Consider the following 24,708-nt stretch of genomic DNA (forward strand, 5'->3'; position numbering starts at 1 on the left):
ATCCATCCCCGTCCATTTTATGCAGTATTTGCATTGCCGGTGTGTGCCTCGATGATCACTCTCATTTGCAGGCTCTCTCCATGTGTGTCTGTCTTCAGCTTCTGCAGAGCAGTCCTCGATGGTGTGCAGCACACGGTGGAAGCGGTTGAAGCAGTGTAGATCGGTGCCACCTGTTCCGCCACAATATGCTCTGAATCGAGTGCAAGCACACATCACTAACTGGTCTGCCAGCTTTGACGAATATCGTCGTGATACGTATCGTATCGGATCCGGCCAGGTCAACAACGGTGCCGTCTTACTGCTGGCTTTGTAAATTGCAAGTCTATATGCCCAACCAGCCCTACGTGGCACCCTGAGATGCCTATTGTTTCCCAACCATGACTCGTCTCTGTGCCTGACGAGAAGATATCAAGCCAATTCCCAACACGATACATTAAGGTACAAGCATAACAGGAAGCTTCCTCAGCGAAGCACCAATCCAAGCCGCAGGAGTCAGACTCACCACTTCTGGTCCTTTGTCCAGGGAGAGCTCAGGAACTCGCCCTTGTCGCCCCTCGAGTACCCAATCTCATCCCGCTTGTCGTCTACAAGCCTCCCCCACTCGAGCAGCAGCCGGAACAGGTAGACGTCCATGTCCCTCTCGCCCAGCGCCTCGGCCGCCCACCGCGCCCCCTGCCGAGCGATCCACCGTGCGTCCTTGGCCCTTGCCTTCATGTCGGTGTCTCGCCCGTTGAGGTAGGCCCTCTTGTGCGTGCCTGCAAAGTACGACAGCGTCGTGTGCAGGCCTTGGTAGCGCGTGTCGATGGGGACAAAGTGCAGCCACGGCATCAGCCGGTCCGTACACCACGTGCGGAAGAGCGTCGACACCATGGGCACGCTACTGGACCGGAGCGTGCGGACGAGGTCGGGGGACGGCCCGCCGTCTTCGTCCAGGAGGAGGATGAAGCGGTACTCTAGCGGATCCTGGTCCTGAGCCTCGTCCACAATGCCATATGTTTGGTTAATGAGGACACAGTTTGGTCCGAGACAACCCGTGTAGTTGTTCATGCCCACGCTGAAGGGGGTCGCGAGGTTTGCTTCTGTGACGGGCACCCTTTCGTGTCGATACTTGGTGTCGTCTTTAGCGGTTGGCAAGATCATGGTGACCTTGTCGCGAGGGTTCTGGTTTCCCAGAAGATGAAGCAGTCGAAATTTGTGGTTTCCGCGCAAGGCCTGGTCACTGATAGGACCTTGACCGGTCTGGCCTCGCCAGAACATGGCATCGTAGCGGCGGTCAAAACCCCACTTCATATCCGGCTTCGAATCGAGAGGCCGGGGAAGGGGGATAAGGATATCTTGGAACGGCTCCGTCTTGGAGCCTCCAAACAGGGGTAGCAGCTGCCGGATCGGCTCTGCGTGAGGGCTCGAGAGGGACATGCCGTGAAGGTACTTGAGGTCTGGCTGGGAACAGTACTCGAGAGATCGCTCCCAGTTCACTAAGATCTGCCCCTTGGAATGCCTTCGCACACAGGAAGAGCAAAACTCGCCAATATTCCAGTGGGGGGTTATCCGGGTCTTTGATCCAGGAGGGCAGGCCTCGACCTGCATCTGGCGATAGTCGGACGGGGAGATGAGAGAGTATGGCGAGTATCCCTTTCCAAATACCGGTTCTTGAGTTGATGCTCTAGAGTCGAGCATTTCTTCAGTTTCATTTCCACCATCTACAGATCTCTTGGAAATGAGGTTCACAATCGGTGTAAGGTCAGCTCGGCTCTGCCCCTTGGCATTCTCCCACGACGGAAGGATCCGTGGCGTAGGTTCCAGGTTGACAGGAAAGAGAAGATCGGGAAGAAACTTGGCAAACTTGTTGATGGATTCCACGAGGTGGTCCAATGCCTCAGCGTCAGGGCCCACAATATCAGGAGCTCGAGACGCCTTGCCCTCGTAGACAGTGATTGTGTGAACTCCTGGGAGTTTTGCCAGCATGACGGCCCTCTGGCGCAACTTGGCTGGCGGAACTGCCAGGAACGGCTTGAGATCTCTGTCGATCTGGTCGAATTGGTCAATGACGGTGGTGTTTTGAGCAAACTCGAACCAATCGGCGAAGCCTGGGGGCGGATCACGGCCCTCGTGACGTTCCTTGTAGATCCTGTGAGCGACGGGGAGACTACCACTCATAGAAGCATGCTGAAGCCATCGGTCATGCCTGATGTTTGCCCTAAAGACCAGATCGTCGATGGGGTGGCGCTTGTTAAAGGTCTGCGGTTGTTGAATGGTGATGTAGATGCTGGTCCCCACAACTAGGCCAACAAGTAAAGCAGTGAACATGAAGCGCCGAACAAAGATGACGGAGCGAAGGTCATGGCAGTATGTAAAAATGATCATGCCAAATGCCACGAACCAGAGCGGCATGATGGCAGGTAGCCGCGAGGGGTGGAGATAATCTCCATATGAGAAGATGTTCTCGCACGCCTTTGCCGTACCGACCAGAAAGGTGATGATACTGGATGGTGTAAGAGGTGATGTCTCACACACCCAAAACGCGGCAGATATCATGAGCGTGGCAAAGGCAAAGCTGTCGACAATGATGTCGAAGCCGTACAAGAAGCCGAATCCTGTATGGAGGGATGAAGAACCCCTGAGGAGCCTGCTTCCAACCCAGACGCAACCCATTGACAGAGCCGATAGGACTAGAACCGTTCCCAAAGTCCTCAGACGAAGCTTGGCCGTCCGTGACCAAGCCAGTAGTCTCCACAGTAGGATGACGATTAGGGTATCCAGCATGAGCCCGACGCACTGAAGGAGCAGAGTGGTCCTCTTGCTCTCAATTAAGTCGAAGCAGTAGTACGTCGAGCGCGTCATCTGGCCGACAGCAAAGTACGTGCCTGTCGCAAACGTCAAGACGCTCGACACGGCCATGGTGAGAACGACCCTGGGCCCGCTGAACCAGTCGATTAGGTCGTCGAAGCACGAGCGCCAGGGATCATCCGGATCCTCTGGGGGAGGGAAGCCCCATTTCCGACGGGTGTTGAAGATTTCATATGCAAAGATGAGGACGCAGAGAAAGGACTGTGGATATGTCAGTCTTCAGGGGGTATTGTGGTAGTTGAGGACGACATACCTCGAGACCTGGAGTAGAGCATTGCTGCTGGTAGTTTACACGGTGAAAGATTTCCAGTCTTAGAACAATACAGAGAACAAGAACAGGAAGTGAGAGGCGTCGTGGCCGCTTTGGCTGATGAGCATTGGGGCCATTAAGAGCGGCGTCTGCAGCACCATCCAGCAGAGACACCTCACGACGGTGTCTGGCAAAGCGTCCATCTGCACCAGGAAGCCACTTTGTAAAGCAGCTCACACCGTAGCATATGATTCCAGAGAGTAGAAACAAAAGGAATGACGATAGACGAGGGCTCTCTGAAGGGAGTTGACATGTGAGCCTCTCTCTCATGCCAAGACAAGGGTTGGTTGCAGACTAACCAGTTAGAGAATGCCGTTCCAGAGTCTGAGAGATGTAAAAGAATGACAAGGCGGCGCTGATTAATGAGAAATTAGTTTCAGATGTAGAAAATTTGACATTGGGGGGTATACCAGAGGCCGAATAGTTGAACGACCCAATTCTGAGCCATGATGCTGATGGGAGGGCCTCGGGCCGCGTTTTCAGGGCCGGGATATCGCGAAACAAAGACAGGAAAAGAAGGTGCCCTCTAGAGAAATATCGTCATGTCATTACGGTCGTGCCCAGGATTACCTCGCCTCCTGCGATACTAAAAACATGAGGGGGTGGAAACGAAACAAGTTCACGTCGTCGTAGATGAAGCTGTCATGATGAGGCCCCTGGTCATCTTTTTTTCCCCATTATCTCATATTAGGGGAAAGAGGCTGACGACACACATCGAAACAGCCCCTGAGATATTACCTAAGCGGGCTATTTACAGCAAGTTTCAGCCACTAAAACGGGTTAATTGCCCCACTATTTCACGGCAGCTAGTTCAAACTCCCCTGAGATCATCTCCAACTCCATGCCACCATCGCCGAAGAACATCCCCCGGCCTGTGATGTAATCATCGTTCTTTGTCTCTTTGCCATGGCCGGCTTCAACGATGCGCCCTTCATCAGGGGCCTAGCCGTGCCCTCCGTCTGCACCCTGATAACCTTCCTCGGCTACTTTTCCCAGATCGTCTTCTCCTTCTCGACACTCGACCCGGGCCCGCCCTCGCGCTCCGAGACGATCCTCTTCAACGGCCTCCTCCTCGTCCTCTGGATAACATACTACCGCGCCGTTACCGTCGACCCGGGCCGCTACGTCTTCAAGGACCGCGTTATCGACGCAGATGGACAGCGCTGGTGCAATAAGTGCTCGGCGCCTAAGCCGCCGAGGTCTCACCACTGTCGCCATTGTGCGAGGTGCGTGCCAAAGATGGATCATCATTGTCCGTGGACGCGTAACTGCGTGTCCATGACGACATTTCCGCACTTCCTGCGCTTCCTCATCTACACGAACCTGTCGCTCTGGATGCTCGCATACCTCTTATGGCAGCGTTTCGCTGTTCTCTGGGAACAGCGTCTCATGCCTGCGTACCTGGGTCCCAGCCTCTCTGGCCTCATATCCCTCTCCCTGATCACGCTTATCGACTTCTTCACGACCGTTGCTCTGGGTATCATGCTCATCAACACGGTCAGAGCTTGGATCTTCAACCAGACCATGATCGAGGGCTGGGAACAGGAGCGCCATGAGGCCCACATTGACAGGGGCGTCAAGGACTGGTGGGACGTTACGGGACCCGATGGTGAAAAGGTTCGCTTCGAGAAGCTCGAGTTCCCATACGACATTGGCTTCTTTGCAAACATGTCCCAGGCCATGGGCACCCGTAATGTCCTCTGGTGGTTCTGGCCCCTCGCGGGGAACCCCGTCATTGCAAAGGACGGCCGTGGGTCTGGCTGGACATGGGAAGAGAACGGCTTCAACCGTGTTGAGGGTCTCTGGCCGCCACCTGACCCGGATAAGATTCGCCGAGCAGGGCGGGGTTGGCCAGCCGCGAACCGCAACTACGCCGAGGAGCTCCGCCAGGCGAATCTGAACCCGGAGGAGTTCAAGGCCGAGTTTCAGCGACGGCAGGATGAAGATGCGAGGAGACGCAGGAGGCAGCTCATGGCCGAGCTGGAAGAGGTGGATGACTTTGACATGTACGACGATGAGGAGTATGACCGCGGCTTCGATGGGGGCATGGGCTGGACAAACTCGGACGGAGACCGTTTACGAGACTATGGAGTTGACGAGGAAGAGTCAGAGCCGGAACCCGGGTTCGAGGACGAAGACGTCCCGCTCGCAGAGCTCATACGAAGAAGAAAAGTCCTACAAAAGGACAGCTACGACGATTAAAGGGATGTAAAATGAAAATAGAAAGAATAGAAATCTTTTTTTCAGTTTAAAAGAAGCAATTTGACATTTCTAGAACAAGCAACAAAAAACAGAGAAGCTTAGTAGGTTAAAACATGTAGAAATCTCTCTTGATCCATGCTTTTCCTCCCACGTAAACCATTCTCCCTTCCAAGCATACAGACGATGAATCCTCCCTGCCCTCACACGCTTGCCCAAAAGCTTTCAAGAAAAACCCAACAAGCGGCCGTGACTCTTTCTCTTTTAGCCTAGCCCCCAAACAAACAAAGGGGCTTTCCCAGCAAGCAAATCAACTCGGTTGCCCAGCTCAGTCTTGTATACAACAAAAAATGCCCCCCCTCTTTCTCTTGCTCTTGCATGCTGTGTGCGTGTGTATGTGTGGTGTGCGCGCGCGCAAGGTTGTAAATCGACATCTTTGTCATTATCTTTTTTGAACGGAAAGATTCGTGAAGCATATACTCGTGTCGACTACCAGTCATCATCATCCTCCTTCTCCCGCTGCATGGCGTTCTTGCGAGCCAGGAGAGCATCCGCCAGACTGCCTCCCAAGCTGGGCGTAGGAGTACTGCTACGACTTCCGGTACTACCGTTCAGCGTGTTGAGGCTCATGCCCGAGTCGCGCTGCTGCAGCTCAGCAGGCTTGCGGTTAGCCGCAGGCCGTTTGGCCGGGGGCTGCGGAGGCGTCGGCTTGGCCCGTGGTGGGGCCGGCGGCGCACGTGGGGCCGGCGACGCACGCGGAGCCGGAGGAGCTTGTTCCTGAACATAGGCGGCAGGAACCCAAGCCTGCTGCTCCGTCTGCTGGTTCTTGGCTAGCCACCAACCTGGATGATGGTGTTAGTTGACATGTTTCATTGCTAGTATAAACAGGATGACTTACCATTGTTCTCCTTCTGGACAATCTCAACGATCTCATTGGCGTGGATCGAGAGCTCGTTCTCCCGCTGAGCCGCAAAGTCATACAGAACCTTGGCCAGGATCTTGGGGGGGCTTGCTGGTCGTGCAGGGGCAGCAGGGGGGAGGAGGTGGTGGTGCACGTCCAGCACCGCTAGCATTGCGGGTATGGTTCGAAATGGAGTTTGCAACCGCAGTGTGCGCGTTTTGTGTTGACACAGGACGATGAGGGACAGTGACGGGACCTTGGGAAGCGGCAGCGGGGATGGCGGCAGCAGCAGTGACAGCAGCTGGTGGTTGAGGAGTAGGTCGTGAGCCCGCACCAGGTCGAGGCTTGGCCGTTCGGTTGCCAGTGAGTCGAGATGGTCGGCCATTGGGACCTCCGGGCTTGATCAACTTGCCTCGAGTGATAGGTCGAGGGGGTACTGGCTTGCCCTTGGGGGTGGGCTTCGAGACCGAGTTTGGTGGCTCACCAGGTTGTGTGTGGATGCCACCACTCTTGTAATAGTCGACTGGAAGCTGGGAATCCTTGAGAACCTTGACCTGCTGCATCTTGCCTGGCTTCTTGGCGTATTCGATGGTGTCACCGATCTTGAGGTTAAAACCTCCAGGCATTACCCGCTGCATCTGGGTAAACAGTTCAGTCTTGAACACACAGTTCATCAGAGGATCCGGTTCCTGTGGAGAGCCAATGCCGAGTGAGAACCAGTCATCGCGAGCCGTCGAGGCGCCAATGAACTTGATCGCGCCCAGAGGTACCGACTTTTCAGCCGAGATATGGGGCTGACCATTGACGAGGGCTTGGGCAATGATATAGAACTTGCTGTTTGTAACAACAATGATACGCGGGCTGGGCTTGCTGGAGCGACCAAACTTGGCTTCCAGGATCTCAGCTCGGCAAGAGAAGATAGTCGTTTCGTTTGAGCCAATGCCAGCAGCATTGCGGATCTGCGCTCCAGGACCATTGGTAGCATTGATGCCCAGATAGTCGCCGAGGAATCTTCGGGAACCCAGAAGACTCATACGACGTCTCTCCTTGCGTCCTCCGAGAACCCGGTGGCCCTGGTCTCGAAGTTGCAAGTACTCGGCTCCAGTTCGCTTCTTCCTCCAGAATCTCTGGATTCGAGTGGCGGATTCGGCTCGGTAGGCAAGGTAGGCTCTCCACATGCGCTGGATTCGGGTGGCCATGTTGTGCCAGTATCTATCTCTCATGTGCTCAAGGGCGAAGAGAGTTTCAGGGGCCTTGATGAATGCCTTGGTGACTCCCATCTGCCACTCCTCCTTGGGGATGCTGGTATCCTTGAGAATCTGCTTGACAGCAGCCTCGGTGGTACCGTCCCAGGTGTATTCACCAGCATACGATGTAGCAGGTGACAAGAGGAAGAATCGGTCAACAAACTTGTCGAATGCTTGACGGTAAGCGAAACCGGCTCGACGAATGCGAACGTTCTCCTGAAGACCGAGATATTTGATTTGATGAAGAACATTGGGACCGTTGTACTCAGTGGGCGACTTGTTCTCGTTTGGCTTGATGGTTCGGATATATGAAGGCTGGCACTTCATCAAAGTATCGACCAGGGCATTCGCAGACGTTCGGATACGGTCACCAGCCGAGGGAGGCTGCTTTCGGTTATCTTGATCAACCGGGCGAGGGAACAGGGTATGGACGAATTGGTTTCCGCTGTGCTGGAACAGGTTGAGCAGACCCTTGAGGAGCTGATCCTTGTTCTTGTCTGTAATGCCATCCACAGTATAGGTGACATCACCAGCGTAGTGCTTGATGATGAAGTTTCCTTGACGGGGGGTAAGATGAGCGTGCGACATGCCGTTGATGCTCTGCATAAAGGTTCGATCGCAAGCCGCTGGATCAGCGTGCGCAGTCTTGGTGGCATCTTTCATGGCGGAGAAGATGCCCGGTGGTCGGATCTGCTCGATCAGGTCACACACAACCTTGTTGTCAAAGTACTTGATTGGTGTCCATTGAATCTGCTCCTTCGCGTACTCGTCTTGCTCGGCCTTGAGAGTGAGCTGAATAAAGATCTGCTGCAGCTTCTCGTTGACGTAGTTGATGCAAAGCTGTTCGAAACTGTTCTTTTCGAAAATCTCGAAGCCGTAAATATCCAGGATACCAATCGTATTGATAGTCGGTTGTCGGGCCTTGAGAGACTTGTTGATGCGCTCGACAATCCAGTCGAACAGGTTGCTGTAAATGGCTTTGGCCAGCGCATCTCTTGTAGCCAATGCTTGGGCCGGGTTCGCAGGCGACTCGATAACCTCGCCGTTTCGAGGAGTCAGAATTCGGATCGTGATAGCGTTGATGAGCTGCTCGGGCGTGACCTCCATGAGGTAGGCGGCGAAATCCACCACGGACCTATCAATCACCTCGGCATAACCACTCTGATCCTCCTGGAACTGGATATTTCCAATCCATAGAATGGCCGCAAGCATGCGGAAAATCTCGTCTTGCTCGGGTTGGCTGAGCCCAATAATCTTCATGGCGTTGAGCGTGTCTTGGAATTCGGCGAGATCGTCGATGCCGTCAACGTCGAAGCATTTTGACCGGCTCGTGTAGACGTACGTTTCGGGTTTCTGGATGCCAAAGGTCTCTCGGTACTGCTGCGAAGCGCCCTTTGTGAATTGGTAAAAGATGTGGAAGTTGCGCTCGTTTGTAATCTGGCCCACCACTCGCGTCTTCTCCAACAGATAGTTTGTGATGTCGGCGCCCACGGGTTCGCCCTGGGCGTTAAAGTGGATTTGTAGGTATTTGCCGAATCGCGACGAGTTGTTGTTTCGCAGCGTCTTTGCGTTTCCAAACGACTCGAGCAGGGGGTTGGTTGCCAGCACCATGTCCTTGATCTGCTTAATGTCTCCCGACTCTCCACCAGACACGCTGGCGATGTACTGCATGATGCGCTTGGCGGCCTCGGTCTTGCCAGCGCCCGATTCTCCCGAGATGATGACGCACTGGTTATCACTGTAGGCCTTCATGTTGTAGTATGCGGATTCGGCGATGGCGAAGACGTGCGGCGGCATCTCGAGCCGGTTCTTGCCCTTGTAGGTGTCGAGGACCTGGTCGGTATAGATGCCCAGGTCCCGGAAGGGGTTGACCGAGACCAACACATGGCCGATATAGGTATAAATCTCGGCGCCCTCGAATCGCTTCTTCAAGTTTTCGTTGATGGCCTCGTTGGACACTTTGCTCAGCAGGGTCAGATCGGAGACACCGATCTCCTTCTTCTTGGTGGTCTCGAAGGTGGCCTTCTTGGGCTTTGCGCTGCCGCTTGCGCCAGCCGCGGCCCCGGCGCGGGCGTCCTTATTCTTAGGACGTCTTGATATTCCCTGCGCAACAGGAGCAACGGTCAGCAAAAGAGGCGCCACCGGAGGGGTTGTTGGCACCTTACCATGATGTGCAGGGGATTGGGGGAGAGGGGGGAGGAGGAGGAGGAAAGGTAAACCAGATGGGCGATAGTTGGTTAGACGGGCATCAGAGAATCGATCCCGTGAGAAATAAGCGAAGGACTCCGGTAGGATGGGTCGGAGAGAAAGATGCGATGTTTTTTCCAAAGGAAACGCTGGAAGCTTTGATGTGGCTGGAGTCGAGATTGTGTTCAGCGATGATCTGGTGCCTGACGGGAGGTGACGAAAACGCCGACGATTTTCCGCCCAGCACAGCCCCCTACTGTCGCTATCTTACGCAACAAGTGGCGGGGGACAGGCAACGGTTATTCACTTTTTTTCTTCGCAAGCTCCTTGATGAGCCTTGATATCCACGTATCCACGGGTTCGTCTCCGAATACGCGGCATTCAGTGTCCGAAACTTGAAATGAGTAATTATTCACTGATATGCTTGATGGCCTAATATTGCTGTTGTTGGATGTCTACCTACTGCGGTATTACTGTAATGCCGTCCCTATCATGCAGCAAAGCCTCACAACGAATAACATCGTTTTCGTTTCTACCAAGTCCAGTTGGTGTGTCGTCATCATACGTGCCAGAACCGGCCTCGTCGGGAAGAAAGGGTCGTCTCAAGTCTCTGCCAGCCTCTCATGTCTGTGCCTAATAATAAACGACTCCACCTGTCTCCCTGACTGTTGGCCATCAATCTTGGTAGATCCTTCACAGGGATATATTGCTTATGTTAGTTAGCCTTCCAGAAAATCTGTTTCTGGATCCCAAGCTGTAAATCAACAATGGTTGATTGCGGTTCAACTGATATGGTGATTGTTGGCTGCTTGCCGTATTAGGCAGGTAGAATAGTTCAAGCGAGAGTTGATTTCGATTGTGTCGAAGCAAAGCACCCAATTGTTGATCAAATTAACAACGCTTTACACTCAATGAGAGGCATTCATCCCGTTGCAACACACGTGCCAAATCAAGGACCCTTGATTACCTACGTTGCCTACCAATTTATGATGACGTTGTTCACAGGGTATCCCTAGAGCAACCAGGTGGTGTCATGAAACCGCATGAATCTGGACACGGCTGAGTTGTAGGGTGACACATGGCTCCTCTGCTGGGACGACATCAATAACGCCAGGAAGTAACTCAATGCTATTTCTCTTTATGCAACTCATCCATTGTTGATCAACCGGCCCACTCGCTTCCAGGAACAGCTCCATCGCCTTCGGCATCAAGCGCCTTGGCTTGCATCCCCATCCCCGCCAAACAAGCTCCAACCCGCCAAAAGCCTCGCTACAGCGCTCTTATCCAAGTTGTTAGGGCTCCCTACGGAGGAAAATACGCCCGTTCGAGTAGCTTCACAAGAGGGCTTGTCAATGACTGGTCGCCAATCCCTGCCTGTGACGCAGGTCAGTCCCTTCGTTGCGGGGTAGCAACCACATGCCCACTGGCGTGCTGTGGTGATCGCGCGGGACATCCCATCCCAGCTCAGGTGATGATGAGCACCACAGACGGAACATGGCATTAAAAACATGGCCTGGCTGCCGTATCAACGGCCCATTCTGAGACCTTAGCTTGAACGTTGGATGAGATACATAACACCACTACATCCGCCGTCTGAGACTTGTTTACTCTCTTCTCTTCTCCATCTTCATTCAACTTACAACAACACTATACACTGAATACTTAACATCACCATTGAACTCATTCACCTCCGTAATGGCCGACACTACTGAGCAGCAGCCCCAACTGGTTGACGAGACTCCCATCTCGCCCATTCGCCCCAACCAGGAACGGAGAAACTCCCTTGAGGACCACCTCAAGCACCGCCCCGATCGTGCCGAGCTCATCGAGAGTGAGAAGCCCTGACCTACCAATCCGGCATTGCCCACGTAGAGCCTTGCTGACACGGCCCCCAAACAGAAAACATCCTCCCAGCCTCGACCGCGGCGCCAGGCCTCCTGGCGCACCAGAAGGAGGTGAGTCATGACAAGACAACCCAAGCCCTCTTGCCCAGCCCAGTTGCCTTTTCTTTGTTGAAGAGCCACCATCGCTGACGTAGCCCCACCATGCGCAGCTCCAGAAGCACATGCTTGAGGACAAGCTCAACGACAAGATCTCGCACCGCCCAGACCCCGAGGCCCTCATCAAGAAGGACATTTTGCACGATGACCCTCGCACCACCGGGCAGGACGAGGCCGCCAAAAAGTACGAGGAGGCCATCGAGGACGAGTATGCCAAGCGCGAGGGTGGCGCCTGAGCATGATGTCATGCGACGGGGTCATGAGCCTCGGCGCTCATGATACCCAAAACCATGGGGACTCGGGACGAGTGAAATGATTTTTCAAACTTTTGGGCAGGCATGTTAACAATATGGTACGGGACTAAGTGGGCGCTTTTCGGCTGCAGCCGGTCCTTTTGGCCGGTCTTGTAATTATCATGGGAAATCCTCGAATTATTCTAGCACTAAACACAGAAACCAACTTTGAGTGTGACGGACAGACCCTGGACTCAGCATTGTGATTGGGCCGTGACTCTGATGCATGGAAAGTGGAATCACGACTATTAGAAGCCACTTCTCATCCATCCCCCTTGTGAAAATCACGGCGGGGAGAATGCGCATGCTCCGGAGATGGTGGAGGAGGAGTGCGGGCAAGACGGGATCGAGCATCAAAAAAGGCAGACCCCTGCCGACAGTTGGGCTGCAGGTACCGGACGGGAGGGAACCCAATGCCCCAGATATAGCAACGCCCAACCCTTCACACCATCATTCACGGGATACCCTTGAACCCTTCGCAGAGGAAGAAAAAAAAATCAAGGAAGAAGCAATTTAGATCAAGGGGTACGGTGAGGGGTGAAACAAGACGGAGACGCGGTTGGCTTGCAAGAGCAAAAAATTGAAATTTGTTTCATGCTCGTCGGACCAGGCCGACGGGCTGAAAACCCAATCTGATCTCGTAGAAGACAAGACAGAGAGATTGAGGATGCCAGGGCCCCAGCCCTTCTAGAAGTAAGTCAGTGCAGACCCCGAGGGTCGCGCTGAAGAAGTGTACATGTGAGTGTATCGGTATACCCGTCCACCCATAACCAACAAAGTAAAAATCCTGTTCCGGTCCCAATATCCTGCCCAAAGCCCACAACTTGAAGGTGGCTGTCGAAAAATTCCCATGCTCAGTTGAGTTGTCCAAATCGCCAGTCGCTTAATGATACATCGCCACGCTGCGCATAATCCTGTTCGATGACCCCCTAAAACGCCGGTCCGTGCTGTATCCCATATCCTTTACATGTGTGTATCGCCGTCAAAGAATCGCAGAGAACAAAGGAAAAGGAGAGTCGAGAACGCTCAAGATCGAGAGTAGCTGTTGGAGTAGGTCGGGCTGGGCGAGTACTGCTCAAAACCGACTTTGTGGTGGTTGATGACGGTGTTTCGTCCAGATTTGGCGACTTGAGTGGTGTGCTTGTCTGCGTTGATGGTTAGTGTGGGGCCGAGCGGCATTGAGCCCGGAGGCCCGGGGAGGTGATGAAACTCACCAGCACCATACTCGCGGTACTCGCCAGGGGAAAGTGACCGAGGGGTCGAGTCTGTCGAGGAGACGTAGGATCCAGATGAGTAGCTGTAGGAGCTGTGGATGGAAGGCTCCTTGGAGCTCTGGTGGATCTGAACTGTATAGGGGGCGCTCATGATTGCGGTTTTGAGTGTTGTTGTTGTTGGTGTTGTTGTGTGAGCTGGAGAGTCTTGCACCGTGAGGCTTTGTTGCGTGTAAAACTTTGTCAAAATAGACCAAGAGTTGTCTGGATGCTGGAGGCTGGAGATTGGAAGTGTCTGGTGAGGATAAAGGGGAAATCCCAGCTGTGACGAGGAAGGGGTCTATATGTAGTTGAAGTCCATGGCGATGCAACCGACAGTACGTACTCTAACTCTACCATTCCCTCAGGACAAGTGGATTTAACCCAAGCCCTGACTGCCTGGGGAACAAGGATTGCCAGGCAAAGCGCAAGGCAACTCCTGGACGGTTGGTAGATGGAACCTGAGGGAGTGAGTCAAGCAGAGACCACACGAGGAACCGCGCGCTGGCAGGCTCCCGGGCCCGGCACGATAGCGGCCATCTACGATGAAGGACTGGGGGAAAGGGGACCAGGGGCGTGTAGTCGGGGTGCAGGACGACGGGGCGTAGGCAAATCATTGGGCATCGAGTGGCTGTCAAGGGCGATGAGAAACAAGGGACCAGAAAGAAGGATCCTGGCATTCAGAGCTTCCAAAGGCACGGGGACATGTCTCGGTGGCAAAAAAGCTGTCAAGTGAAGCTTGGGTGACGCTGGTCGCTGGGACGGGGCGGAGCCATTCAGAGCGAATGAGCAACCCGGCGCAAGGCAGGGCAAGGCAAAGCCCCACGGCGTGTGCGAGCGAGTGAGCGGCAGCCAAAAGAAGCTGGACAGGAAAATCAAAATAGACGAAACAGGACAAGGAGGAAAAGGGTCCGTTGTTGCCTGTAATTGGGGGCCACGGAGTTCGCTTGTCTCGGTCGAAGTTCTTGGTAAGGGCCTGTGAGACCCTTGGTAGGACAAAGGGCTTATTTTTTTCACGGTCATGATTGAGACACGTGAGAAAGCATCTTTGAAGTGACTGCATGAGATCCCTTGATGCCGCAGCAAGCCATCGCAGGCACAAGGCACCAGCGCAAGCCCAGCCGTGACACCAGCCTCTGCCTCGCATCAACCGGCAAATCCAGGTACCGTTGCCTTGGGTTCCATGGACCCATCCACACATCGTCAGTTAATTAATATCGGCGGAGGATGGAGCGTGCAGGCTCGTGAATCTACCGTACCTGCTCTATCTGTCATTCCAATCTCTGTCTCGCAAATCTATTGCGGACGGACTAATTTTTCCCCTATTTGCTTTTTCTTGCCCCTTTGGGCTCTTGTTCCCCTTTGAGGCTGGCCTCGACTCTTGTCGCAACTGGCATCGCCCTTGCTCAACGTCCCGGTTCGTTCCATTCAGATAGATTCGTCGATACCCAAACCGAGGTGTGTGTGGGCGAGAGGGCCCGAGCCTATGGAGGACGCGAATACTTCCCAGCCGGGCGGAAAGGGGGAGGGAGGATGATTAATCGCTGTCTCATTGCTCCTAAGGGGAGGGGATATCATGATCAAGGCGAGACAGGGCCGTGAAGCGTTTGAAGCGCTTGGTCCAGGGCCTCTCTCGCTCAGGTGGATCTGACACATGCAGGCTCTCTCGGTGCCATCCCATCCCAGCAAAAAAAGGGTCAAAAGAGCCGTGGGCCCAGCTTGCTGCATCTCTGCTGCAGGAACTGATGCGACTACTCGGCTGCAAGAATGACGATTAGCTGGAGCCCTACACCCTCTCGCCCTACACGTCGTCACGCGCAGCGAGTCAACCGATACTCCAGCGCCCCAGCCGCCCCAGGCTGTTGACGGTGTTGTGCTGCGCAGAGGGTGGATGGGCGGCTGGACCCGGCAGTGGACGCTGTGTCACATTGAACCTGTCAAACATCACCACCCAGTGACGTCGCGATGTTTGACTCTATCACAGCTTTCCCGGTGACTAGGCGGACAAGGCCGGCTTGAGTGTTTCCTTTTTACGCCTCACCTTGGACAGCGCTCGTGTCGGCTGGAGCCAATACAACGCAGCATCACAGCAAAACGTCGTGTATTCGTCATGGGTCACATGGGAGAAGCAAAATGGTTTCGCCTCGTCGCCCTGCCAGACAACAAAGCTGTGCAAGGCAAGGCGTCAGGTTGGCGACAGCAGTGGTGTTGACGCGGTCAACGTGACTGCATACCCAGGGCGTGTTTGGCATCGCAACGTTGTCTTCATGGATGGGCCCTTGCAAAGATGCTGCTGCGTCCTGCGCCCTGCCCGCTCATGACGGGATCCGGTCCTGCAGCCCTCCCCGGGTTCCGAATGGAGATAAAGATACGGACGGGATGGGACAACCTAGCGCCAGATCAGGAGCTGCAACGGGGGGCCATCTGGCGGACCGTGGGCCATTGGCCAATGACTTGGCCAGCTGTCCCAGGCTGGGCTTGGACCCTGCTATGACGCTGTTGCTTGGCTGTTTATAGGGGCCAGCCCAGCACAGAGGTCACGCTGTAGAGTTTAGGTTGGCTGTCCTCTGGACGAGCCACGTCGCCGCGACTTGAGAGGCTCCCCTCTGGTCTCAAGGGGGAACCATCCATCCACCCAACAACCTCGCATCGCACCGCCTCCCCTCCAAACCAACCACACCCTTCGACGTCACAAGCCTCCAGATTCAGGCTTCTCAACGTCTTCCACGCCGACCTTCCACTTCTTCCATTGCCCCTCCCTCCCCGTCTCCATACCCGAAGTACTGTACGCATCGGTGCCCACCCCGCCCGAACCGCCACCATGAAGGCCGCCCTGATCCTGTCTGTCCTGGCCTCTGCCGCCGTTGGCGTTGTCGCCGAGGAGCTCAAGATTGACGTGACGCTGCCCGTCGTCTGCGAGCGCAAGACCAAGAACGGTGACAAGATCCATATGCACTACCGTGGCACCCTCGCCGCCGACGGATCACAGTTCGATGCCAGTAGGTCACCCTCCACCTTGCATCGCCCGTTGCGACAGCTGCGCTACGCAAATCAAATGCTAACTCGGACACACAAGGCTACGACCGGGGCACTCCCCTCGTCTTCAAGCTTGGTAGCGGCCAGGTTATCAAGGGGTTCGTGTTTGCCTCACCGTGATGCATTCGAGCCCGACGCTGACAGATAATCAAAGATGGGATCAGGGTCTCTTGGACATGTGCATCGGCGAGAAGAGGTGGGTGAAGACACAACGCATTGTTGGCGATGCCCCAATTGTTGACCCCTGACTTAGGACTCTGACCATTCCCCCGAGTTCGGTTATGGCCAGCGAGCCATTGGCCCTATTCCCGCCGGCTCGACCCTGAGTACGTTGATCCCCCTCCTCCTTCTCGCCTCATCTTTGCCGCCTAACACTTTGTGAACCTATAGTCTTCGAGACGGAGCTCGTTGGCATCGATGGCGTCCCCAAGCCCGAGAAGATCGAGACCAAGGTTGTCGAGAAGGCCGAGCCTGCCGCCGAGAGCGCTGAGGAGGCGGCCGAGTCTGCTACCGAGAAGATTGCCGAGAAGGTCGCCAGCGTCGTCGCTGAGGCTGCCGACGCCGCCAAGACCATCCTCGCGGATACCGATGACGCCCCTGTTCACGAGGAGCTGTAATGATCATGTACACGACCATATCGCTCTTGCATACCCCATCTTAGATGTACAACTTGAAGAAAAAAACGGAAACCTCGTCACTGTCGACGTCGTTGTGCTTCTACTTCATAGGATGCCCCACGCTGGGCATCGTCAAGCAGGTGACTGTGGGCCGCAGCTACATGACCGTCCGGGGCATGTAGCGATGGTCTGCATGGATGACAGCAGGTTATGCCCGTAGATCGCGACAACTCGGTGATGTCATGTCATGATACCTTTGCTGCTGCGGATAAGAGCGGTCAATGGGTCCGGATACGCAGTTGGAGCCACGACTTTCTAGTTTCCGAGGAATTGAATCTCTATCAGATACCGAGATACGCCGTGCGACCCCAGAGCCGGCACATGTATGTATGTGGTGCTGCCCGAGTCATGCTGTCGTAGCTTGCACATTGTCGGTCAGCCGGTGAGCCCCCACCACCGAGTCAGATGGATGTGGGATATCGGTTAAGCGGAGCAGAGGAATACGTATTTCTCCCTTTGGATGGAAGAATAGTGCTTCCGCCCTTACAATTTCCTGGGCCATGAACCGAGATTGGTAGAGTGTACGATACGATGCCGGATAGGGAGATCCATGCCCAGCAGCGAGCAAGCGATAAACCAAGTGTTATCAACATGATAACAAAGTCATGGAATATATGGGTAGCATAGTATCGAGCTTCGTACCAGCCTGGGTGATGTATTATAGCTATCTCCCCTAGTTCGAGTTCGAGTTGGAGAATAGGTATATGTCTTAGGAGGCGGTTTTCAGTCGTGGAGATGTCGTATTCGTAGGCAGGGTTGTTTCAGGTGACATATGCATGAACAAGACGTGTTATGAGCATCTACCGTCAGTATAATACGCAGTGTTCGTGGCAAGCTCTCAAGAGCACGGCGCATAAATGCAACCATCAGCTTACTTGTGCCGGGTAGGTAGGTAGGTAGGTAGGTAGGTACTGATGGAACAGAAGAGTCTCGCACAAGCGACAACCTACCCTATCTCGATGAGCAATAAAAATGTGACCATTTGAAACTTGTGCTTTGGAATACAATATTTGTCTAGTGTGGTTGTTTTTGCTGTTTCTAGGATACCCCTTGTATTTGATCGTTAGATGGTTCGGATATCGTAGATGTATTGAGCCACACTCCCATCATCCCGCTATTACTCAAACAGGCGTCGTAGTGGCTTCCACGTGGCGACGATTCAATCGATGAAGCTAACCGCCGACGGGAAGCTTGATTGATGACAGCGGCACCGTGATTTTTAGCTGGAGTCTAAATTGACGGACAGGATAGCGGTGACGGCACATTGTGATGTGGTTTAGGTTGTATGCATTTGGAGCACTATGAGCTGATGCTTGGTGTAGAGTGAACTCGCAACTGCCAAGAAATGCCAATACCGACGAGATCGGATCTAATCACTTGGCTACAATTGATTGGAGAGCAGGTCCTCACCAACAACATTATCCCCATCATTGTGCAAAAGCAAGCACAGCAAGAGAAAAGCCAAGGTGGCCCAACTGAAGCGCCCGTTGCTCCCTCCGACTGCTTTATGTTTGGTGAGCCGATACTGGGGAGGAAATGAGGCGAGAAGTTGCGTATTGGCTTCTTCTCGCCTCGGCTGGAGGATCTCTTCGCTTCCATAAGTGCTGACGAGAGATAGGTACCGAGGCGGCTTGCACTATGAGCTTATTTGCCCAGTTGACGTCGTACCAGAACTTCTTTCAAATACATGGAGCTTGTTTAATCCGCCATTACCCCGGATACAGGGACCAAACAGTCTGGTATACATCATGCAGTTAGCGATCCTGGAGCCCTGCTGAGCCACATCAGACATCAGCGATTTGCCGTTGAACAACCTCCCGACAGCTCTATGATGCCATAAACAAACCTCACTCGATTGGTTTATGCGAGGGTGGGGGTTGATTAGGATCCATGGAAGCTCATTTGAAGAGTTGCCAGTGCCCAGCTGCTCAGCCACCACCAATTCAGGGACGATCCAGGGATCATTGACGAGCTACCATTATCGTGGGAACAAGAGAAATCTTCCGTGATGAACGGCACTGGAGCTGTCAACGGTCAAGCCGCATTACCGATGCGTGCTGACAGTCAGCGGCGACGGTGGCAAGCATTAAAGTTGCATCTAAAAGGATGGATGAAACGGCACAATCATCCACTCTCGGACTGAACGGTATTGTGAGTCCGTGACGGGACAGTCAAACCTCCACTGATACCCGCCCGGACGCGCCCCCGGGCCCGCTGGCCATTTAGCACTCCCCGGGAACTAAAAAGGAGCTTCCGCTGGGAGTGGAGGGGCGGGAATTGGAGAGGAATGGCCAAAATCTTAACGGGACGACATTGGACATTTCGTATCGAGCTCATCCACTTGTGGCTTCATGGGAAAAGGCAAAGAGGTTATTCGAGGCCAGCCTCTGTGCCGTCTTGCCCGAGCTGGCTCCCTCACAACGCTGGGTTATAGCATTGCTTGGGCCATTACACGATCCCTAACCCCCTGCCCTTCACTGTTGTCCCTATCGGCCTCACCTAATACTCACCGCGCTGTTAGCGGCCATTCGATAAAGCACCCATGTTCTAAGCTCCAGCGGGTGAGATGGAGCACCCAGGTACCGGACGGCAGCCCAGGTACCACCACAGGCACAGGGGACGGGACCCGAGAGGCAGTGCACATTCGGGGCTACCGCTGTCGCGTCTCATCCATTCGATTTCTCCCTTTCCACGCCGTTTTATCCTTGGATGATGCATGGCCAGTTGTCAAGTCTCCTTTTCTTTGTCTGAGCTTTCCAGGTTTTCTGTTGCAGGAAGGACGGACCTGCTCTACCCTCCCCCATCGGCCCCTACCTCCGCTCCGCTGTGCCCCCTTGGTAGTTTAGTGCTCCCGCGCTCTCTTTCACGTTGCTTCCCTTTTTCGTACCGACTTCGACTTCTTTCATCACCACTTGCATGCCGACATCGCCACCAGCATCACCCAATTCCGCCGCTCATTATTATATTTAATCGACATGTCTTTTCATTTCAAGTAAAAAGCCTCTTGCTGAACCACTTAAAAATCCCTGAGAGGGTCTGCGCACTCTATTTGGAAGCTGACCATTCCAACCGGGGTACACGTCTTGGCATATCGCCCCCAAGAACCGACGATGCTTTCCTCCATCAAGACTCGATGGAAGGAGCTCCTGGAGGAACATCCAAGACTCGAGGCCGTCAGCCGTTTTATCCCACCCATCAATTATATCACCATCCACTACGCCTACTTCATCTTCGGCTCTCTCTTCTTTTCTGTCATCTTCTGGGGGTCTAGCGAGCCAAGTCGCAGCATCCGCTACATCGATGCTTTGTTCCTCGTTGTGTCGTCCTTCTGCGACGTCGGCCTTAACACTGTTAATCTTAGCGAAATCACAACATGGCAGCAGGTTCTGCTATACCTTTTATTCATCCTCGGTAGTGCGCTTTGGGTCTCATTCTGGACAGTCATGGCACGAAAGCATGCCTTCGAGAAGCGATTCGAGGATATCGTCATGGCAGAGCGAGAAATGCGAAAGCGTCGTGCCGCTGCCAAACCAACTCCGGTACTTAAGAAATTCTTTACCTTTGACAAATTCAAGTCGTCTCCCCCAGCCACGACTACCCTCCCTGGCTTAGGCACCCGCCAGCGTACCATGATGGAAAAGGGTGACCCCGACGAATTGATGGCTACAACTCTTCCCATGCGCCGCGCAAGGTCCGCGCCCGAGGAGTCTATTTCTTCTGACTCGGAGGACAACGCTAGTAATACGAGCACGGTAGCAGCCCATCCGACTCTTTCTCCTGGTGCCAACGATCACATCACGTTCGCTAGCAGCATGGCGCATCCCAATGGTCGCAGAGGAAGTGTCTCCATTTACCAACATATCGACGATAACAACGGCGGTTTGCCAGGGTCACGACGGCCCTCGACGGCGGAGTCGGCCAAAAGCGATGAATCGGATGATTTCCTTTTACATTGGAAGAAGATCCTGGGCGCGCACAACACTAGCAAGAGAGGACAGTTTTACGACTTGAGTTCCGATGAGCGTGAAGCTTTGGGAGGTTGTGAGTACAGAGCGCTCAAGGTGCTCGCGGTCGCCGTTCCTCTGTACGGCTTCCTCTGGCAGTTCCTCAGCGCCCTTGCATTGGGTGCTTGGATCAACAATTATAGACCCGAGGCGGCGGCAGTCAATGCCGTGAACCCCTGGTGGTGCGGCATCTTCCTTTCATCCTCGGCCTTCAACAACGCTGGCATGTCTCTTCTCGACGCCAATATGTCAGCCTTTCAAGACGCCTACTTTGTTCAGATCGTTGTTGGCATCCTCATCCTGGCAGGAAACACAGCTTACCCTCTTCTTTTGCGTCTCTCTCTCTGGTGTTGTCTCCAGGTACTCAAACTGACGACTCCAGAGACCGCACATGGCCCCTGGAAAGAGACCATCGAGTTTATCCTTAAGTACCCTCGACGAGTCTACACCACCCTTTTCCCTTCTCGTGCAACATGGTGGCTTTTTGCTGTCATCGCCACCATCAACACCATCGACTGGGTCGCATTCGAAGTGCTCAACATTGGTAATCCTGTCGTTGAGGACATGCCTGTATCTGATCGAGTAATTGCTGGATGGTTCCAGGCAGTTGGTGAGGAAAACTTGACTTCTTATCGTAACCCCTGCTAACATTAATCTAGCTGTGCGTGCCGCTGGCTTCGCTGTTGTTTCGATAGCTAAGCTGTACCCTGCTGTTCAGCTGTTGTACATGATTATGATGTACGTTTCAGTCTATCCTGTCTCCATCACCATGAGACACTCGAATGTGTATGAGGAGCGATCTCTCGGTATCTACGAGGACGATCCGCAGATGCTAGAGGAAGAGAATGGCAATAATCTCCCCACCAATAATCTCCCCACGATTGCGGAGGAACCTGAGAAGACACCCTTGCGACGCAGAGTCACGGCCGCGGTTCATAAAACCGCTCACAAAACCGTCAAGAGATCAATGACATTTCACGGTGTGGGTGTGCGCGCTCCGCCCAAAGGACCCGACGACAACTCTCGCATCTCCTTCATTGGCCAGCAGATTCGCGGCCAGCTTGCCCACGATATGTGGTGGCTTATCCTCCCTGTCATTATCATCATGATCATTGAGACGGATAACTTCCTCGACAAGCCTCTCGAATATAGTGTTTTCAACATTCTGTTCGAGGTGGTTTCGGCATACGGCTGCGTTGGTCTTTCCATGGGTGTTGCCAACAACAGCTACAGCTTGGCGGGAGGTATGCACACAGGTAGCAAGCTCATTCTGTGCATGGTGATCATCAGAGGGCGTCACCGAGGTCTCCCTGTCGCCTTAGATAAAGCTGTTAGGCTGCCGGGCGAGAAATTGCACAAGGAAGAGGAAGAGGACTTCCGGATCAGGAGAACGAAAACAATGGACAGAATCGCCAGTCGCGAGTCCAGGGTCATATAAAGGCCTATCTCAGATATATGTGCGAGCAAGGCGTTTAAGGATGTGTGTGATGTTTTAAGATCTGGTTCAGGCAACGGAAAAGATAGTCCAAAATGGATATGTAAGAGACTAATCGTACAGAGTATATATAGACTTATTTGATTGCATGGATCATTCTCATAAACTTCATCTTATCTATCCAAAGAACAGCTGTTTCTGTTTGGGATCGACTGTTCGCGGTCGCCCTCTCTTCTTGTCTGCTATGCGCGGCTTCTTGGGCTCCGGCGTCGTGTCCCTCCGTATCGACGGGCCATCTTCCTGCACAGCATCGCGTATTGTCTGCCGAGATAGACAAAGATCTATGTGCTCGTTGAACTGCCTTTCATCGGCAGTCTGCGGTCGACTGCATATCGGACAGTCCCACCATTCCTCGGCAGCTTGCTCCTTGACGGGGTTCGGGGCAATCTCCTTGCCGTGCCTTCGATATGGTGAGTCTCCGGGGCTGTCCTGGTTGCTTGACGAGCCTTCCAAGAGGCCGTCTGTATCGTCGATTTGCAAGTCGGCCTCTGGCCACTGTTCCCATTCTCCATCATCGTCGCTGGCCTTTCTCTTGAGGTTTCCCTCGGACTGGCGGTCTTCCGAGTCGTTTCTGCGCGGCCGGAAACCGAAAAAGGCCATGGTATCAGGTTTCTTGGTGCTGACTAGGTGTGTGCATCGTAAGCCCATCAGCCGTAGCTTCATACCTGACATGTCCTGCTCCAATTTGGAGAGGATGGGGAGGGCATAGTTGTACAGGTCGTCTGCGAGCCAGATGGCGCGCGGCAGGACAACCTGGCGGGTAAGTACCTCAAAGGTGTGAAGCTTGACCTTGAGGCAGAGGGTGCGACCTTTGCATTCGGCGCGTTTCATGTCCTTTTCAAGCTCCTCGGCTGTCCACCGTAGCTTGTCTCGTAGCTGGGTTGGATCGGACATGTCGCGAAATGTGCTTTCTGTGCCGACACTTTTGCGTTCGTACTCTTCAGCTGGCTGGATCTTGGTGCGTCCGAGACCGAGATAGCACTTGAACAGGAACTCTGAGGTTTTGTCGCCGAAGAGAGGGTTGAGAAATTGTCTCTGAGCATAGAGATCGCCACATGTCTTGATACCGATTTCGAGGAGTTCTCGTTCAAGAACACGACCGACACCATTGACCTTTCGTGTAGGGAGATCGCGCATAAAGGCCATGATGGTGGGTCGATCGCTCGGCAACACGTATTGACCGTTGGGTTTGTTCATGTTGGAGCAGATCTTGGCAAGTTTTGCGTTGGCGGCTATGCCAGCAGAAACGGTAATGTTGGTTCTTTGGTGGACTTCGCTTCTCATCTGCTCGACGGCTTCTGCTGGATCCATCTGGTGTTCCTGGCAGTATTCTGTAATGTTGAGATATGCTTCGTCGATGCTGGCACTTTCGAAACGTGGGTCGTAGTTTACAAGGACCTCCCGGACTTCCTGTGCCTTTGCATTATACTTTTCAAAGTTTGGCTTGAGAAGGATGAGACTTGGGCATAACTTCTTGGCCACGAAGCCAGCCATGCCTGATCGACAGCCAAACTTGCGGGCAATGTAATTGCACGTTGTCAATACGCCACCGCCGACAGCAAATGGTAGGTCGTTTAACTCGGGTCGATCCAACTGCTCCACAGCTGCATAAAAGGCATCGCAGTCCACATGAACGATGTGTTGCGTCAAGTCACGGGAAAGCTCGAGCTCGGCGATGAGACGGTCAGCATTGCGTAGATCGCGGGTGAGGTCCTTCTTTTCGAGCTCGGTCTTGCGGGCGATGATTTGTTCGATTTTCCGGGTGAGGACTTTGTCGCGGACCTCTTCGCGGTTAAAGAACTTGGAGCCTTTGGAGGCATTGTAGATGATCTCAGAGACCTAGTTTGGTGTTAATGATGCCTAATAAAGAAGTTGAGTTGGGGCGCACCTTGCTCTGATCAACCTTGTCCTGACCTGCTTTTAGGAGCGAAGGACCGAGTAGGGAGTATTTGAGAGTCTTGAGAGCATCCTCGTCCAGATTTTCGGTGACATCTTCAGTCTCACCAGGAAGCTCTGGTGTCTCCTCTGTAGATGGTGATGGAGGTCTCTCCTCCGGCTGATCTAATGAGGTCATCTCAAGGAGTGAATAATGATAGGTCCATAGCAGTCGTCGGTGATATCGAAGGCATCATTAACAACGACCAAGATGCCGTCTCGATCTCCGTCGCGTGTCAGAACAAAGGAAGAAGTGAGACGTGACGAATGCCCCTCGATGACTGGACGCGTTGCAAGTTTGAACACGAAATCACGTGCCCATTCTTG

The 24,708-nt window shown here is 53.7% G+C and overlaps 8 protein-coding genes across 8 annotated transcripts; 4 read left to right on the forward strand and 4 right to left on the reverse strand.

Moving 5' to 3' along the window:
- Positions 1 to 498: 498 nt before the first annotated feature.
- On the reverse strand, positions 499 to 3,427 carry MRS44_000424 (uncharacterized protein; the record flags this gene model as incomplete). The annotated part of the gene is made up of 2 exons (XM_046271876.2): positions 499 to 3,048; positions 3,101 to 3,427. The coding sequence occupies 2 exons, from the start codon at positions 3,425 to 3,427 to the stop codon at positions 499 to 501; spliced, it is 2,877 nt and encodes a 958-aa protein (XP_046129445.1).
- A 636-nt stretch (positions 3,428 to 4,063) lies between these two features.
- On the forward strand, positions 4,064 to 5,359 carry MRS44_000425 (uncharacterized protein; the record flags this gene model as incomplete). Its single annotated transcript, XM_046276850.2, has 1 exon — positions 4,064 to 5,359. The coding sequence occupies one exon, from the start codon at positions 4,064 to 4,066 to the stop codon at positions 5,357 to 5,359; it is 1,296 nt and encodes a 431-aa protein (XP_046129444.1).
- Positions 5,360 to 5,845: 486 nt separating this feature from the next.
- MRS44_000426 (uncharacterized protein) lies at positions 5,846 to 9,672 on the reverse strand (the record flags this gene model as incomplete). The annotated part of the gene is made up of 4 exons (XM_065624042.1): positions 5,846 to 6,198; positions 6,255 to 6,368; positions 6,421 to 9,607; positions 9,670 to 9,672. 4 exons carry the CDS (start codon positions 9,670 to 9,672, stop codon positions 5,846 to 5,848), a joined length of 3,657 nt encoding a protein of 1,218 aa, XP_065479765.1.
- A 1,714-nt stretch (positions 9,673 to 11,386) lies between these two features.
- On the forward strand, positions 11,387 to 11,927 carry MRS44_000427 (uncharacterized protein; the record flags this gene model as incomplete). The annotated part of the gene is made up of 3 exons (XM_046276848.2): positions 11,387 to 11,522; positions 11,591 to 11,646; positions 11,745 to 11,927. The coding sequence occupies 3 exons, from the start codon at positions 11,387 to 11,389 to the stop codon at positions 11,925 to 11,927; spliced, it is 375 nt and encodes a 124-aa protein (XP_046129442.1).
- A 1,083-nt stretch (positions 11,928 to 13,010) lies between these two features.
- MRS44_000428 (uncharacterized protein) lies at positions 13,011 to 13,349 on the reverse strand (the record flags this gene model as incomplete). The annotated part of the gene is made up of 1 exon (XM_065624043.1): positions 13,011 to 13,349. The coding sequence occupies one exon, from the start codon at positions 13,347 to 13,349 to the stop codon at positions 13,011 to 13,013; it is 339 nt and encodes a 112-aa protein (XP_065479766.1).
- A 1,995-nt stretch (positions 13,350 to 15,344) lies between these two features.
- Positions 15,345 to 16,887, forward strand: MRS44_000429 (uncharacterized protein; the record flags this gene model as incomplete). The annotated part of the gene is made up of 6 exons (XM_065624044.1): positions 15,345 to 15,423; positions 15,790 to 16,233; positions 16,311 to 16,368; positions 16,425 to 16,470; positions 16,524 to 16,596; positions 16,661 to 16,887. The coding sequence occupies 6 exons, from the start codon at positions 15,345 to 15,347 to the stop codon at positions 16,885 to 16,887; spliced, it is 927 nt and encodes a 308-aa protein (XP_065479767.1).
- A 3,170-nt stretch (positions 16,888 to 20,057) lies between these two features.
- Positions 20,058 to 22,389, forward strand: MRS44_000430 (uncharacterized protein; the record flags this gene model as incomplete). Its single annotated transcript, XM_046280161.2, has 2 exons — positions 20,058 to 21,561; positions 21,611 to 22,389. 2 exons carry the CDS (start codon positions 20,058 to 20,060, stop codon positions 22,387 to 22,389), a joined length of 2,283 nt encoding a protein of 760 aa, XP_046129439.1.
- A 174-nt stretch (positions 22,390 to 22,563) lies between these two features.
- MRS44_000431 (uncharacterized protein) lies at positions 22,564 to 24,520 on the reverse strand (the record flags this gene model as incomplete). The annotated part of the gene is made up of 2 exons (XM_046284200.2): positions 22,564 to 24,285; positions 24,335 to 24,520. The coding sequence occupies 2 exons, from the start codon at positions 24,518 to 24,520 to the stop codon at positions 22,564 to 22,566; spliced, it is 1,908 nt and encodes a 635-aa protein (XP_046129438.1).
- Positions 24,521 to 24,708: the final 188 nt, after the last annotated feature.

The sequence above is a fragment of the Fusarium solani genome (genome assembly GCF_023522795.1).
Source record: "Fusarium solani strain SB1 chromosome Unknown bctg00000000, whole genome shotgun sequence".
In the NCBI taxonomy this organism is placed as follows: Eukaryota; Fungi; Ascomycota; class Sordariomycetes; order Hypocreales; family Nectriaceae; genus Fusarium; species Fusarium solani.